The 17,453-nt window shown below is 34.5% G+C and overlaps 1 protein-coding gene across 1 annotated transcript in view; it reads left to right on the plus strand.

Moving 5' to 3' along the window:
- The window catches only part of SKAP2 (src kinase associated phosphoprotein 2), a 184,930-nt gene that overhangs the window by 102,340 nt on the left and 65,137 nt on the right, over nucleotides 1–17,453 (plus strand). The window contains exons 5-6 of the mRNA XM_004484801.3: nucleotides 10,022–10,099; nucleotides 11,126–11,209. Of these exons, the coding sequence (XP_004484858.1) occupies nucleotides 10,022–10,099; nucleotides 11,126–11,209 (162 nt within the window). The remainder of the gene's footprint in view (nucleotides 1–10,021; nucleotides 10,100–11,125; nucleotides 11,210–17,453) is intronic.

The following is a 17,453-nucleotide window of genomic DNA, read 5'->3' on the forward strand; positions in this document are numbered from 1 at the left end:
ATTAGAATTATCTTTATCAGAGCAAACATATTCCTTTAATCTTTTTAACAAATCAGTTTTCTTGTAAATTTTCTCAATAGTTTACAACAGAGAAGGCTTTTCAAAAAAATTGAGTTGTATCTTAAAGGGTAACCTGGTAGCTTTCCAGGCATTAATGGTTACAAAGGCCTGGTAAGTGGGAAAAATGAGGTCTAGGACCTTCCGAGCAGATTGCAAACTTGTGCGCGTATGAGAGACTTGGCCGGCTTAAAGAATAGCCATGTAGGTGAACATTCTCAAAGTAATAACTTATTTTGAATTGGGAAGTTTGTTTTCAAGTTGTATTATTGTACCAGAAAATCATGCTTACAGATTAAATCTTCCAGGTTAGTGATTATAATTTTTAATGGCTATGGTTTTAACAATATAAATGGATTTAATTTTAATTATAATTTAATTAAATTGTAGAGTTTTTGTTTTTTAAAATTGTATTATGTAAAAATTTAAATGTAACACATGCTTATAATAAATAAAAAGAAAATTGTTCTCATCCTCCCACAAAACTACTCCCAGAAGTAAGAACTTGTTTTCAGTTTTTAAAAATTTAAACATCTTTTTATTGAAGTATATCATTCATGCATGAACATGCATAAACAATAAGTGTATAGTAAAAGTTGTGAACTTATAAAACAAACATGTATAACATCCTACAGGGCTTCCATACATTACCCTACCACCAACACCTTACATTCTTGGGAAACATTTGTTATAAATGATAAAAGAGCATTGTCAAAGTTATACTAACTATAGGCTGTATCTTACATTTGGTGTATTTCCTCAACCCACCCTATTTTTAAAAATATATTTTTATCACAGAAGTTGTCAGTTTACAAACTGTCACGCACATGTTTAGAATTCACATACAACACCCTTTTACCAACACACCACACTGTTGTGGAACATTTGTTACAACTTATGAGATAATATCATCAGGCTATTACCACTAACATGGTCCATAGCAATCATACATTTGGCACATTTTGAAGTAAGAACTTATAACTGTTATGAATGTACCCTTCCAGACTTTTTTTCCCTGAATTGAACAAATGGATATAAGCTAGAATAAATATGGAAACAACTTTTTAAAATTAAAAAATGATATATCACTATAGATATTATTCTACAGCTTGTGTTTTTCACCAAAGTATCTAGACATCCCTCTACATCAGTACCTATCTTTCCACATTAATACACATAGATTTATAGCATTGTTTTAAATTGTTTCATAATGTTCCCCTTACTGGACATTTTCCATTTCTTTGGCTTCCACAAATAGTGTCTCAGTGTATCTTCAGGGACATACATCGTATCGTTATGAACCTACAGTGTTTTTTTTTTTTTTTTTTGTAGGAGTTTAATTATTCTTATGGTATTGTCAAATTCCCTAGCTGTTAAAAGTTTTACTCCCTAAAGCAATTCATGAGAGTACTGTTGCTTCCTGTTGTCCCATTGTTTGATGTTATTGGTTTAGTTTGCTTTCTTCCATTTTTGGTGAGATTTACTTATCTATTCATTTGTTCATTCAGCAAAATTTAATGGATGTCTACTGTGTGCCATGTACAAATCTAGGCATTTGGGATACAACAGTGGATTAGAAACTGGTGGTCTCTGAGCTCATGTAACTGACATTCTAGTGAGGGTGGGAGAACAGGGAGAAAGTTCAGTAAACATGCATCTTTTCTCCTGTTTATGTATTTGTACTCTATGAATATTGCCTGGTTTGTATTCTTTGCTTGTTTTTCTGTTGGACAGTTTATCTTTTTCTTATTGATTTTCAGTTCTTTCTTGTGACATCCATATAAATATTTTCTCCTATAAATACCCCTTTAAAGGTTATTTAGCAAAATTAATGATTGTACCAGTTCTTTTCCATGTGTGGAATTATAGCACCATACCTGGTTTCTTTGGTTTGTAAGAGAAAATTGACCAAGTCTTAAATTTACATAATTCAACATCCTCTGAGGAATTTTATGAGTTATTTCTTTTTCCTAATTAGATATCTTTTGATATTTTTAAAAAATATGTTAGAACTATGAGTCTTGCATAAGAGCTGAGGTAATTCAAATGAATGGGATTTAATAGAATTAGCTGACTTAATAACTGTTATTTTAATATTAAGAAGATAATGTAGAAAGTATTTTTTTTTAGTGAGAATATATATATATATACACATATATATATACACACACCCTATGATCTATTCAGATAACATGATATATTTAAAGCCAAATTCTTAGAAAAGCATGTAATGGAATATTTATCATAAGATTTTACCATATCTGGATAGTTTTGAATACGTTGTGGTACATCATTCATTCCATATGGAATTTGAGTGGAATGTATATCCTTTGGTTTTTAAATATTTTTTGTTTTTCTAATATTTTTCTAATATATTTCAAATATTCATGAGCAAAGTATGTACATATTCAGAGTTCAGACTATTTTACTGTCTTAAATTTTGCTAGTGTGATCAATAATGAGGATAGAGACCAAAACTGAACTGCCTTTGGTGTGATGTCAAAACATGACTGAAGCATCCATGTGGAATCTAAGCCCCCTCTTGATAGAGATGTGGAGTGGACACAACCATTCCAAGGTCCACAGGATGGAGGAATAGAGTATGGATTAGAGTGGACTTACTGATATTCTATTCATGAACTATTGTGATTAGTAATCAAAGAAAATGTGGCATTGGTGTGGAGAAAGTGGCCATGGTGGCTGCTGGGGGTAGGGAGTGGGAGGAAGAGATGTGATGTGGGGGTGTTTTCGGGACTTGGAGTTGTCTTGGGTGGTGCTGTGGGGACAGTTACCGGACACTGTGTGTGCTCCCATGGCCCACTGGGTGGACTGTGGGAGAGTGTGGGCTATGATGTGGACCATTGACCATGAGGTACAGCAGTGCTCAGAGATGTATTCACCAAATGCAATGAATGTCTCATGATGATGGAGGAGATTGTTGTTATGGGGGGAGGAGTAGGGTGAGGGGGGCGGGGAGGTATATGGGGATCTCATATTTTTTGAATGTAATATTAAAAAATAAAGACAAAAAAAAAAAAAAAGGAATGAAGTCCTGATATATGTGACAGCATCAATGAACCTTGAAGACATCATGTTGAGTGAAATAAGCCAGATACAAAAGGACAAATACTGTGTGATCTCACTAATTTGAACAATTAGAATAAGCAAACTCATGAAGTTAGAATTTAGAACATAGGTTACTAGCAGGTAGGGTGGGAATAGGGAATGGGAAGTAAGGGCTTAAAATGTACAGTGTTCCTGTTTGGAGTGATGGAAATGTTTTGGTAATGGATGGTGGTGATGGTAGCACAACATTGTGAACACAATTAACAGCGCTAAACTATACATGTGAATATGATTAAAAGGGAAAATGTTAGATTGTATATATGGTAACAATAACAATTTTTTAAAAATCCATGGAACTATACTATACAAATGGTGAACCGTAAATTAAATCATGGACTGTAATTAATAGTATAATTATAAAATGTGCTGTCATTAGTTGTAATAAATGTTCCACACCAATGCAGGGTGTTGGTTGTGGAGTGATATATGGGAATCCTGTATTTTATGAATGATTGTTCTGTAAACCCACAACTTCTCTAATAAAGGAAAAAAATAACTTTTGCCAAAATATAAAAACATAAAGGGTACCCTGTATTATAAATATGTGAAAGAGTAATAATTTCTGTAAAGTGACATTTCTTATATTGAATCTTATTTTTAAATAATTGATTCAGTATACTGATATACTGTCATCTCTAGAAATAATTGAAGGATTCTTACAGGGGTTTCCACAAATCAGTAACTCTGGAAATTTTAGATTAAAATCACATTTTTAAATTCTGTAAAGAACAAGTTTAATGTTTCATAATATGCAATACCTTAATTGTTTACCATTAGACCAAAGAGCAAGAAATTTTTAAGATATTTCTTTTTTACATCTAATTTTATGTGTGAGAAAGAGACAAGCAGTCCTATGTTAGATTTATCTAAGAAACAATCTCCAGGTATGTAATATGATAGTTCTGATTCTGGCCATTTTCTTAGTATACCTGAAAATAAAACAAACAGTTTTAAGTGAATGGGAAGGGTAATATAACTCTATGGATACTATAATGCACACATACTTTTGCTCTGTGGCTTTTTGAATTTTGTTTTAGTACTCCGTTCATTTTAGTGTGTGTCCTCTTAATAATTCTGGAATATTTTGAAATAGTTTTTACCTGTTTAGCTTTCAAAGTGACTTGCCCCACTTTACAAAGGGAGGAGAGGTTAGCAGATGGTAAATCTATGAATTGCAACCTCTGCTTTTGCCCCCATGTCATCACATGGGCTGCTGTATCAGTCTTTAAAGCCTTATCCCCAAGGCTTAACCCTTCTGGGAAGTCAGTGATTCTGCTAATTGGAAGTTGATCATTTTTGTGTCCAAACATGGCATGAGCCCTTTTTTAAAAATGCAAATGTCATAATAGCCTTCAAGATCGTCAATAGTGGTAAATAAATTGGTTAATCTTTTCTGAGGAGATAACAGCAATGATAAGCTTCTGAAAGGACTATGCTAAAATAACATAATTTTTCAGAACTACTGCAGTAATTTTTTTCCCTTAAGTGTTATTATTTGATATGTCCATTGAATACATAATAATTTTTCTCTTTGCCATGAAAAAAACCCAACAAAAATATTTGAAATTTCAAATTTTTCATGTGGCAGGGAGAGTTATTAGGATATGAAAATTATTTTAAATATTATTTTCTTTCAGATTTTCCAGACTGAGGTTCTAGGAAGAAATTAAACCTTTGAAATGATATAAAACAACTTTTACCCTAGATCTAAAGGAGGGTACGTGTTGCTGTATGAAAAAAAAAGAACAGTTTCCACATTTGATAACATTGAATGTTGAATCTGTCTGGACCATGGGCCATTTATTTACTGGAAGTATTAGAAAAATGTTAGTGTGGATACATATTTGGGAGAATTGGGAGGGCCTTAGAAATCATCTGACTTAATTTTTTCATGTTTTAGATGAGGAAACTGAGACCCAGAGAAGGTTAAGTGATTTACTTAAGGATACAAATTTGCGGAACTGGGATTTCATTACAGAACTCTATAACCTTTATTATGGATCTTCAAGTCAATATCAATGTAAAGCTAAACTTCTGGGTATCAATTTACCATTTGTGTCAAAGTTAAGTTTAGGTTTCTCTCTCATTAGTGCTTAGTCTTTCTGTTTTGTCTTACTTTTTGTTTATTTCCAGTTATACTTGTGAATTTTAATATATGTGATTATCCTACTGGAGATACATAATCACGATATAAAACAAAAACTATTCTTTCTTGTTATGCACCTTATTTACTCAAGGTACTGAAAACTTGTGGCCACTTGAATGAGCCCATATAGTACATTTTCTTCCAAGCACAAATGGACTGGCCTTCAGTCTGTGCTGAAATTTTTTCTCCTTTTAGGATATGATTTCTTCACCAGTCACTTTCACCTGACCAAGAAGAAATCTTTTAACTGCTTAAAAATAACCACGGTGCTTAACTTGTGTAGTTACCAAACCATACTTTTCTATCTTTCAGGTTATCATTCTCTAAGGAACATGAAAGTCTTTGGCTTTAATTCATTTGAACTAATAGCTATAGTTACAGTAACATATACTGGAATAGTAATGTTTAATTATAACAGTCAAAGCTAACATGTACTGAGTGCCTACTAAGTGCCAAAGGACTAAGGCCCAATGCTGATCTTATCTTTGGGACAGGGGTGTGAATTTTGATATTGAAACCGATGGTAATATAACTGTGAACTCACTAGAATGATGTGTAATTTGGCTGTGTTGCATACTTTCCCATAGGGAGTGTAATTATGGCATTTGGCAAATGTTTGCCTGACATGTAAGTTTATGTTAACCTTAATTTCCTTTTCTTCATGTATCATTATGCCTACATTTGTATAGTCTTAAATCTTTGGACCAATTGGAATCTTACTAAATGGTAACATACTATTGATCATTGTAAATGTAGTGGTATGAGGTCTAAATAATGTATTTGTAGTTTTTAAGGAAAATTACTACTTTTTTGTCTTGTCACAAACTTTTTTTTTCATCTTCTATTGTCTAAAAGTGTTGTGTTTATCTGTTTAAGGTACTATGCAAATTAAATGGTTCTTCTAAGAACTTAAAATCTAAAGTGTTCTGAAGGGATTACAATTTATAAACTTTTCATTCTTATGACTAAACAAATCTTGGATATTGGACAAACCAGCAATAAACATTTAGAAACATGAAATTTCAGTTTTTAAAAATTGCATTTTCTTCCCTAAGAAATGAAAGATTTTATATTAGAAACATGAATTCAGAACTCAGAATAAGTATTGCTTGTGACATCAAATTTTTTTGTGATTTAATAGATGGAAATTTAATTAACATTTTTCTTAAGCAAAAAACATGTTAAGAATAACTGTTTCTCCTCAGAATAATTTAGATGTTCTTCTTAAGATTTAGAAGGTTTATTATATATGTAAAGAACATTTATTATGCACCAATGGAAGTGAGAGGGTCATGGGACTACTTCTCAGTGAGCCTTATCTAACTAGGTGGAGGTAATTGATGCTTTCCTCATGTCCAATTAAAGCAGTACCTCAGACCTTAATGTGGGAAAGTTGCCTCTTCCTTCTGTAGTTTAATTTCACCAAAAATGGACAGTGCTTAAGAGTTTGTTTCTATAATCTTAAAGACATAAAGTTATTCTTTATAGAATTTTCTTGTCTTTACCACTGTGGACAAACTACTTATAAACTTTTTCTTGCTATACAATTATAACATATAATGAATGTATTTGCTTTCCCAGTCTGAAATGCCATCCACATGCTTCTTGCAAAGAGATTTTGTGTGGTTGACTTAATAACCTTACATGCCAGTTGTATAAAAGTCTCAACAAAGCAGACTTCCACAGAAATTAAGTTATCATCCTCCTTAGAGAAGTAAACACTCTACTTTCAGTAATTTTATTTAGAAACAAAAATTTCCAAAATATTTTTATATTAGCTAGAATCCAATATTTTTATGTGGTAGCAATACTTACAAGTTTCCTTTTGCCAGTATAACTTAGATTATTAAGAAAGTACAATTAGTTATTTTTCAAACAAACTATATCACAATCACCTTCTATAGTTCAGTAATTGACTATGATTTGTTCACATAGATGGGATTTCTACATGTGATCTCTGTTTTATATACAAAAATATTATAGTAAATAATATCTTTGTAAAGGCCAAGTTTACTCTGAAAAAAGAAAACATGAATAGGCTTATTGGACATACATATTCAAATATGTATTTACATTGGATGTCCCTAAAATTTTATACACACTTCAAACTCAGTGCCCTATTTTAAATATATTTTAATAATTTTGTTTTATGTTTACTGAGTGAAATTGATCCACCAGAAATTGACATTAGTGCTCTAATTTTTTTATTCTTTTTTTGTCTTTATTTTTTTTTGATGTTACATTAAAAAAATATGAGATCCCCATATACTCCCCACCTCTCTCACCCCACTCCTCCCATAACAACAACCTCCTCCATCATCATGGGACATTCATTGCACTTGGTGAATACATCTTTGAGCACTTCTGCACCAAATGATCAATGGTCCACATTATAGTTTACACTCTCCCCCAGTCCACCCAGTGGGCCATGGGAGGACATACAGTGTCCGTTAACTGTCCCTACAGTACCACCCAGGACAGCTCCAAGTCCTGAAAATGCCCCCACATCACATCTCTTCTTCTCATTCCCTACCCTCAGCAGCTACCATGGCCACTTTCTCCACATCAGTGCTACATTTTCTTCGATTAGTAATCACAATAGTTCATGAATAGAATATCAGTAAGTCCACTGTAATCCATACTCTATACCTCCATCCTGTGGACCCTGGAATGGTTGTGTACACTCCACATCTCTATCAAGAGGGGACTTAGATTCCTCATGGGTGCTGGATGCAATTCTCCTGCTTTCAGTTGTAGGCACTCTTGGCTCCCTGGTGTGGTGGTTGACCTTTTTCACCTCCATGTTAGCTGAGTGGGGTAAGTCCAATAAATCAGAGTGTAGGAGTTGTGAGTCTGTTGAGGCTCAGGGCCTGGCTATCACATGGACAGTCCAGAGATTCAGGTTCTCTGAGTATACAGTAAACCCCAGTGCCAACCACAGGTCTGGTAAAAGTAACAGGAGAGGCTTGTGAACAAAGATCACATCTGAGTCCAGTTCCATCACACAGGAACACAAACTCCAAAGTAGGGCCAACTGACATGTCACTGAACTCCATCTACCATGACCATACAACCTGTGGGTCTCTGTAGCCCTCAGAAGAACCAATACCTGGGGTTGTATCTACTTTATCTGTCTGGGACTCTGCTGAGGTGTGCATAAAGGTGACCCCTCTGATAACCTCCTGGCTCTTTTTGGAGACTCATAGCCATATAAACTCATTTGTCCTTTCCATTTCCTCCTTTTATTCAGGTCACAAAGCATTTTTAACTCCTGATACTATATGTAGGCTGAGATATTCTGCTGGTCCGAGTTGACCCTTTTATTCAAGGTCATTTTCTAGTTACATCATCAGCTGGTACTAGGTAGTAATCCCTTGGCACCAGGGAGGCTCGTTCCCGGCAGTCATGTCCCATGCTTTGGGAAAGTCAGTATATTTACATGCTGAGTTTGGCTTGGAGACTGGCCACATTTGAGGAACACAGAGGCTCTCAGGAGGTAACTCTTAGGCACCCTGCAGCTCTAGGCCTAGTTCTTATTTCAGGCGTAGTGCTCTAATTTTAAGCTTTATTTCCTAAGAAAAAATACCTATGACTTTATAACTACTATGATCCCCCATGATATTAAAAAATAAGCAAACAAAAAGAGAGCTGGAAATTCTGTGATGAATTTGTATGTAATAAATTTCCTATCAAAACACTTTTTCTCTAAGCTATTTTGGAACTATTTCCCTTGTGCATATTCCACAGAAACTTGTATTAGATTGGTTGTTTTTAGTTAAGAGTTCTAGTAAAATGCTGACGGTAATGATAATATATAGCTAATGAAGTATATGAAAACATTGAATGCCTATGAGAAAATTTTTTTTTAGTTTCTCTCCCTTTCCCAACCCTCCCCTCCACCCCAGTTGTCTGCTCTCTGTGTCCATTCGCTATGTGTTATTCTGTGTCTGCTTATATTCTTGTCAGTGGCACCAGGAATCTGTGTCTCTTTTTGTTGCATCATCTTGCTGTGTCAGCTTTCCGTGTGTGCAGCACCACTCCTGGGCAGGCTGCACTTTTTTCACACTGCATGGCTTTCCTTACGGGGTGCACTCCTTGCATGTGGGGCTCCCCTACACAGGGGACTTATTGTGCGCATCCACACTGTGCATGGGCCAGCTCATCACGGGTCAGGAAGCCCTGGGTTTGAACCCTGGATCTCCGTGTGGTAGGTGGACACTCTATCCATTGAGCCAAATCGGCTTCCCACCTGTGAAATTAATGAATAACCTATCAACCATTACCAAACATACGATTTCTTATTTATATAACTTTTAGTTCACTCTTTTAGACTTTTGAAGGTTTTAATGTTTGTTTCTTTCAGGGATTTTACTGCATTTGTTTATAATAGTTTCTGAGTCTTTTCCTTACAGAATGTAGTTTGAAAAGTATTGCCCTTTGGAGATCATTCAGTTATATAATATTACTGTATTTGGGGATCATAATATATTAAGGTATAGGAATATAGAACTTTTTTTGTTGTTCTTGAGATTTATAGGAGGAAGAGAGGGACTTAGTCTATGGAATGGATCTGAAACAAGATTAATAGACTTGGATTTAAACAATTTTGGTCATTAAAAGTATACTGACTCTAATGAGATCTGGCAATTAGTTTTCTAAAATGAATTACCCACTGCTTTTTTTCCCCTATAGGAAACCAGTTTCCTCCAATTGCCGCACAGGATCTTCCTTTTGTTTTAAAGGCTGGCTACCTGGAAAAACGCAGAAAAGGTAAACTGTAAGATTCCAGTGAAAAATCTGAGAGTGGTTTGTCTTTAGATAAAACATGTTTGCAGTATACATGTGGAGTCAATATTCTCTGAGTGATTGAAGAGTTTTAAGACTACAAGAAAATCTGGATAACATCCAGACCACAAAAGACAACTTTTAGCTTTAAATAATTTTTAATAATAAAACATTTGGTCAGGTTTTTAGTTGTCAACCTCGGTTATTTGTAAATGATTCAGGAGCTGTTTCCTGCCTCTTAAAGGAGAGCAGTGGGCCATGACTTCTTATCATAATTTCTTACCATTATCCCACCCAGCTAAGCAGCAGGTCCTCCTGCACCTGACCTGGCATACACCATGTCTGCAATGGTTCAGTTCAAGCCTGGCATATTGTCTGTGGTTTTCTATTATTCATTTCAGAGTTTCTCTCCATTGGCTATGATAATTGGGAGTTGACCATATGGTCTCACTCTTTCAACACCAATATATAATGGAAATGAAATATGGAAGTGGTGCTATGATATGGGAAATGAAAAGCAGAAAATCTTTTCACTATCATTCTGCCTGTCTCTCAGGTAGTCCCTTTGGAATCTTCTATTTATATTCCATTTGCTTTTCTTAGCTTTCTTAGCTGAATTTTAAGGCTGAAAGAGATAATGGAAATATTAACAATATAGGTCAACTACTATCCTCTCCCTTATAACAGAGGAGAAAACGAGACCTAGATGAATTATTTTTCTCAAGGTAGTATAGTCAAATGCCTGTTTTGATGGCCCCTGTCAGGAACGTTGGTTAGTCATACCAATTAATCCCATAAATGGGCAACCCTGCTTCACTTTTTTCCTTTTAGCTTTTTTTGTCTCTTAGAATAGAAGATACAAATCATTTAAATCGTAGAATTTTAGCACAAAGGAACCTTAGAGATCATATTAACTAACATTTCCTTTTACATATAAGGAAATGGTTTTACATTTATTTATGGAATATATGAGTATATATTATCTAAATTGTTTTTCCCCCTTTATTGTAGATCACAGCTTTCTGGGATTTGAATGGCAGAAACGCTGGTGTGCTCTCAGTAAAACAGTATTCTATTATTATGGAAGTGATAAAGGTAGTATTATATAAATTTCTGTTGCATAATAATGTTTGGTTTTTTTTTGCTATTTCATCTTTTTTCCCTCCCTCCCTCCCTCTCTCCCTTCAGACAGAGTATATTCTATAAGCTGAAGACAATGGAAAAGAACAACAGAGAATTTTGATAATTATAGTGTAATACAATTTTATAATTCTATTTATTATTTGACAACTGCTCTGAACTCCAGAATGTCCTAAAAGCTAACACAGTTGTGTTTTATTGAATTAGAGAAGAGAGTAAGATCACTTTTGTGTATGTAGCCTTTCTCCTTAGGAAATATTTGTTATCCAGGCTAGAGAAGTAAAAAATGGAAAAGTTAAGACCATAGGGTTGTGAGAGTTTTGAAGGGAGGAGAAGATATTTTTTCCTGAAATGCTTTTAAAGAAAAATTTATGTAAAATTAAATATATGCAACACCATTCTTAGTTCTCTTTACAGATTTAAATGACAAGAACAAACATACATTTAGAGTTTACTACGTGTTGGGCACAGTTTTCAGCACTTTAGCTGTATTATTAACTCATCTAACTCACAACAACCCTATGAGATAGGTACTGGTATTAGCTCCACTATTTTACTGTTAGGAAAACTGACCAGGGAGGTTAAGCAACTTGTTCAAGGTTACAGAGCTAGTAAATGACAGATCTGGGGTTTGAACTTAGGCAGTATGGTTAGATCCCATGTTCTTCATCACTATTGTCTCTGTATTAATTTAGAAACAATAAATTACATTTTGTAACTTAATTTGCTCATTAATAAATCTGTCATAGTTCACATAAATTTAAATTTATTTGGACAAGTGAAGCTACAAAATATTAAAATTTAAAGAATATAAGCTTTCCTAGTTTTACTTTTTTCTAAGGAAAGCAGGTCAAAAAGAGAACCATTATAAGGTAAGGGAAACATAGAAGTATATAACATTCATTTCCAGAAGAGGCACTTTAAGGAGATAAAGTATGTAAAGAAAAGCCCAATATCACTGAAAACAAAATTTCCCATGGAATTGTTACTTATCAGTGTTGGCTGGAAATTTGTTTTGTTTAATATTATTTGCAGTTTTTACTTTTTTTTCTTATTATACAAACCTGTACATAAGATTATTGCATCTACAATAACTTTGAAATACTTGCATAATCCTAGAAGATGTGCTCACATTGTGGTTAATGGATTTAACAAATTAAGAATTAATTTAATGACATTTGTTACTAATTTACCTGCCCAAGTGTAATAATGTCAGTAAAGTGTAAACTGCAAACAGCTATAAACAGGTAGTTTTCTTCCTTCTGCTTAGGGCAAATAGGTGATTTTTCAGAAAACTCTAGAGTCCAAATTCAGTTATATTTATCATAGGTCATAAACATGTATTATTAATATAGAAATATAACTTAGCAGAGTATTATGAATTTAGATCATAATGCTACTTCCTTTGGGATTTTTATGTTTCTGCAGAGAATTATCCTCTTTTTAATGTCCTTTGTGGATGGATCTCAAGGCCACAAGAGCAGGGGAGGGAGGTTTCAAATCTTGCAACTTTGGTTTGACTAAGTTTCCTCTTTGTAATTTCTTTAAAAATCAATGACTACAAATGTCAGGGTTCCCTCTGCTTCTAATCCGGAGTGGTGTATACCAACTGCCAGAGATCAGTAAGTTACCTAAAAACCTGAGAAGCTTTTAGGGCTATTTCAAGGCTAATATTCAATAGAAATTCTAATTAGATTTTTTGGGGTAATAAATTCCCATTTCTGTTTTTTTAGATGGGACCTTGTGATAATATTCTTTGTAATTTGTATTTTAACTATTTTGTGTTCCATTTACTTTTTAAAAAATTATCATGCTAACATTCCTTTTTTATGTTGGTATTTGAAGATCTGGTTTATATTTCCTTAAACTCTTCCTTCTCTGTTACTTTGTTTCTGGTGAAATTTCAGATGTGTTTTAAGTGGTTCTTCTCTCTTTTGGCCGCTTCCTTTGGGATTCTTAGTTCCTCTCCTTTTAAGGATTTAAAATAAAATCCATATTTAGACAGTTTTAATTGCTCACTTGTCATGATCCTGATTTTTTCCCTTTGTATCTTTCCAGGAAAATATATATGTCACATAAAAGTTTTATTTTCTTTATGAAATCAGATAGTTAATTTTGTGTAACCTTATTTACTGTGTGTGTGAACCATTTACCTGAACTTTGGAAAGAGCTATTTAGATATAGGAGAACTATAATTCTTCAGCTAAGCAGGATTTAGATAAATGGGTTATATAGGCACAGAAGGAGTTGATATCACTTACTAGGTTAAACCGTACTTTGTTATTGTTTGACAGATACATAGTTCACATTTTTTATCTTCTAGTGTGTGCCAAAAAATATATTGACCCATCAAGATGGTAATGGCTTAGAAAGAGTAGTTTCAATCTCTAGGGTAAATAATGCACTTACCTTTGTACCCGTAAATATTGTATGTATTTATTATTCATAGCCATTTGGGGCCTGTAAGTAACAAATATGTACAGTACATATTTTATCACTTTATGAAATCATATCCATCCTCTCATCTACTTCCACTTCCTTTGATTATCGTGAGTCTCATTCATCAAACTTCATAGGTCCTAGATACTCAGACTTCCATCAAGGGCATTCATTCATTCACTCATGCAGTCTTTCATTTTTTTTATTCAATAAACACTTATTGGACACCTGGTTGATAGTAGCCCCTGGGGATCCAAAGATGCTTCTGCCTTAGAGGTGTTCCCAGTTTGGTTTGAGTGAGTATCAGTGAGAGGAACAGAGAAGGATGTGGGAGACAGGTAAAGCGGTAATTTCAGTGCAGTAGAGTAAATGATTTAAATAAAGTATCCTTGGTGCACAATGGAAGGCTGACCACCTGCCCAGGGGATTTAGGGAAGACTGCCTAGCAGGAAGGAGACTTACAGAATGAGCAGGAGTTTGTTAGGTGAAGAAGGGTAGAACGGACATTGCAGCAGGGGAACAGCAGAGATGTTGGGTTGTGAAAGACTATGGATAGGTTCAAGATGACTGGAACATGGAATGAGTAACAGAAGGGGGAGTGTGTAAGGCTAAAAACATGAATTAGGATCGGATTGATAAAAATATTGTTATGTGTGTGGACTTTAAACAGAAAGGACTGAACAGCCAAATTCAGGTTTTAGTAAATAATTGTGATAGTATTATGAAGGTTAGATTGGAATAGATAGACATTGGACTAACAGGGTCATTTAGGGGAAGGCTAAACTAGTCTTTGCAAGAGAGGTTAACTCAAGGCTGCTAAGAAGAAGGGGGAACATTTGATGTAGACCTCCCTGGCTCCAAAGCCCTGCTCTGTGATTCGCATCAACCCTTCCAACATACCGTTAAGTTTCGGAATCTCATCCAAACTAAGGTTTTTTCTTTTCTGCTTTTCTTGTTCTGTTTAACCTCCATATAAACTTTAATCAGCATTATGAACCTTACTTTCCCCCTTTTTAGTCCATGTTATCTCTTTTTCTTCCCACTTAAGGGCTTTTGCTGCTCCCCAGTTTCTAATTATAGAATACCCAGTGACACCCAGTATTTGGCAACTACAATTAGCAGTTTCTAGCTGGTCCTGCCAAGTCATTGTAAATGTATATCAAAGGTTATTTATTACATCATTTGGTTATAATTTTAAAATTTTAATACCTTTCAAATTATATAATGCTATTCAGTAGAAAATTGATGGGGAAATAAAATTTTTCATTGAAATTGACTTCTCTGATCTCTTCCCCCAAAATTTCACCATTGATAGAGGGAAATAAAAGTAATATCTGTTCAGTTTGGAAAAAATTATAAAGGGTGTTTCAGTGTTGATGTAGCATTATGGTTCTCTTTTAATATTATTTTGAATATTGTAAAAGTGAGAGAATATAAGCATAATTAAAAGTTCTCTTGTTTTGTATGTTTATTAACAGCCATAAAAGCTTACCTTTTCTCTGGATTCATTTGATAGGGGAAAATTCTTGGCTTAAAGCATCAGCATTTTATAATTATATCATGATGAAAGATACATATACCCAAATAATGAATGCGTAAATTAACTCGGATATTTTAAAAATTTATGTTGCAATTTTGTGTCCATCTAGTATGTGAAGACGGATATCTATGTTCTTCCTTAAGAAATAGGAATCATTAATTCTACTTTTCTCAGAAATGACTACAATTTTATGGGCTTTTGGGCCTTCAGTATGCAAGTTTATCACAGTAAATGTTAAACGAAGGATATGCCTTTTATTTTCTGCCTTTATAGTTAAGAGACTGTAACTGTAGACAAGTTAAAATGTATTATCATGTATATAGCAGAATTTCATTTATGCAGAAATATTTAGGTGCAAACTAAGTCTTACAAAGGGTCTCATGACCACAAATTGTGTTGAAGGTATATATAGATTAAAGGTAGATATATTTTAAATCAATCTGTGCCCTACTATACCTATCTATATTTATTTCATAACAGCCATAAAGGCTTACCCTTTCCTCCTGATTTGTTTGATAGATATAAATGTAGCAACTGCTATACCAGTAGATATCCTTTGAACATCTACTAAGTATTATTAATGCAAAGCAGCATAAAACATTGCCTCAGAGCAGTGGGCACAGAGTAGCCATGAAACAGTGAGATATTTGGGAGCTGTCACACTGGAGCAGGGGACAAGTGAGGGCTGATGAGCCTGGAAGGGATGGGTCAAGTTTGAAGGTTTTAGGTTCAAAGTCAGAAATTTGGTCTTTCCTGTCTAAGGAGCATTGAAGCATTGAAGGTAAGCAGATGGCATAACAAAACTCAGATTGGATGTTAGAAAGATCACGTTGATAGCTGTCAAAAAAAGAGTTGGGGGAATGAAACTCGGGGCAAGACTTGTTTTGAGCCTGAGTTGCTGAGAGTCCAGTGAGCTAAGGCAGAAATATTTTTTATTGCCTTAAGCTCGGAAAGGAGGGAGTTGCAGGTTAGCCTGGATGCTTTCAGCCACTTTCATGTTGCGTGAGTAGCAGCAGCAGCAGCATTTATCCTCTGATTATTGTAGAAAGCTCTAATATCTCCAAGGATATTAAGATATTCTTTGTGTGATGTTTATTATAAAAATAGGTATTTGTTATGATAATCTAACAGACCGTATCATACTTATGTGAATTTCAATTTTAGAGGAAAACAGTAAGGTTTAGCCAAAAAGGTAGAAACAAAATTTAAATTCACATCTACAAAAATGAATTTATTTATTTATTTATTATTAAAAAAAGAATTTATTTATTCTTCATTCACAGCTACCCCACACTATTTTGTTTTTTAATTAAGTTTATATCTATGGTTGTAAATGTGTGTACAAAACCACTTGATTTTTATACTTGGAATGTACAGTTATTCTAAAGAAAAAACGTTTTTGGAAATACCTAAATTTCTCTGCCACTAGATCATAATAACCAAACTTTTTTTTTTTAAGATTTATTTATTTATTTTTATTTCTCTCCCCTTCCCCCACCCCATTGTCTGCTTTCTGTGTCCATTCGCTGTGTGCTTGTCTGTGTCCACTTGTATTCTTGTCAGTGGAACCTGGAATCTGTATCTCTTTTTTGTTGCATCATCTTGCTGCATCAGCTCTCCGTGTGTGCAGTGCCATTCCTGGGCAGGCTGCACTTTCTTCATGCTGGGTGGCTGTCCTTATGGGGCACACTCTTTGTGTGTGGGTCTCCCCTACGTGGGGACACCCTTGCGTGGCACAGCACTCGTGTGCATCAAGATTGCACATGGGCCAGCTCACCACATGGGTCAGGAGGCCCTGGGTTTGAACCTTGGACCTCCCTTGTGGTAGGCGGACACCCTGTCCATTGGGCCAAATCCACTTCCTAATAACCAAACTTTTAATTCCAACTAAGGTGCTTCCCGGTCACTATTTTCATTTAAAATAGTAATAATTTGATATATTCTCGCACTGTAATTCAAAACACCAGAAGTATATTTCAAGTGGTCACATTAATATTGGCATTTATATTTATGTGAGCTGCATAAACAAAAGGAAAATGTTCATGTATCTTTACCTGAAGAGATAGAACAACCTGCTGATCAGTTTGGTATGGCCGGAGGGTTTCATACTGATGGGCATGTTTTCTTCTTTCCTATTCGTGAGCATTAACACAGAATAACCTGAGTTTACTGAGAAGAAAGAAAGACCTTCTTAAATATAAGTAGCCGATATTACCAAAC

The sequence above is a fragment of the Dasypus novemcinctus genome, chromosome 5 (assembly GCF_030445035.2).
Source record: "Dasypus novemcinctus isolate mDasNov1 chromosome 5, mDasNov1.1.hap2, whole genome shotgun sequence".
Lineage (NCBI taxonomy): Eukaryota > Metazoa > Chordata > Mammalia > Cingulata > Dasypodidae > Dasypus > Dasypus novemcinctus.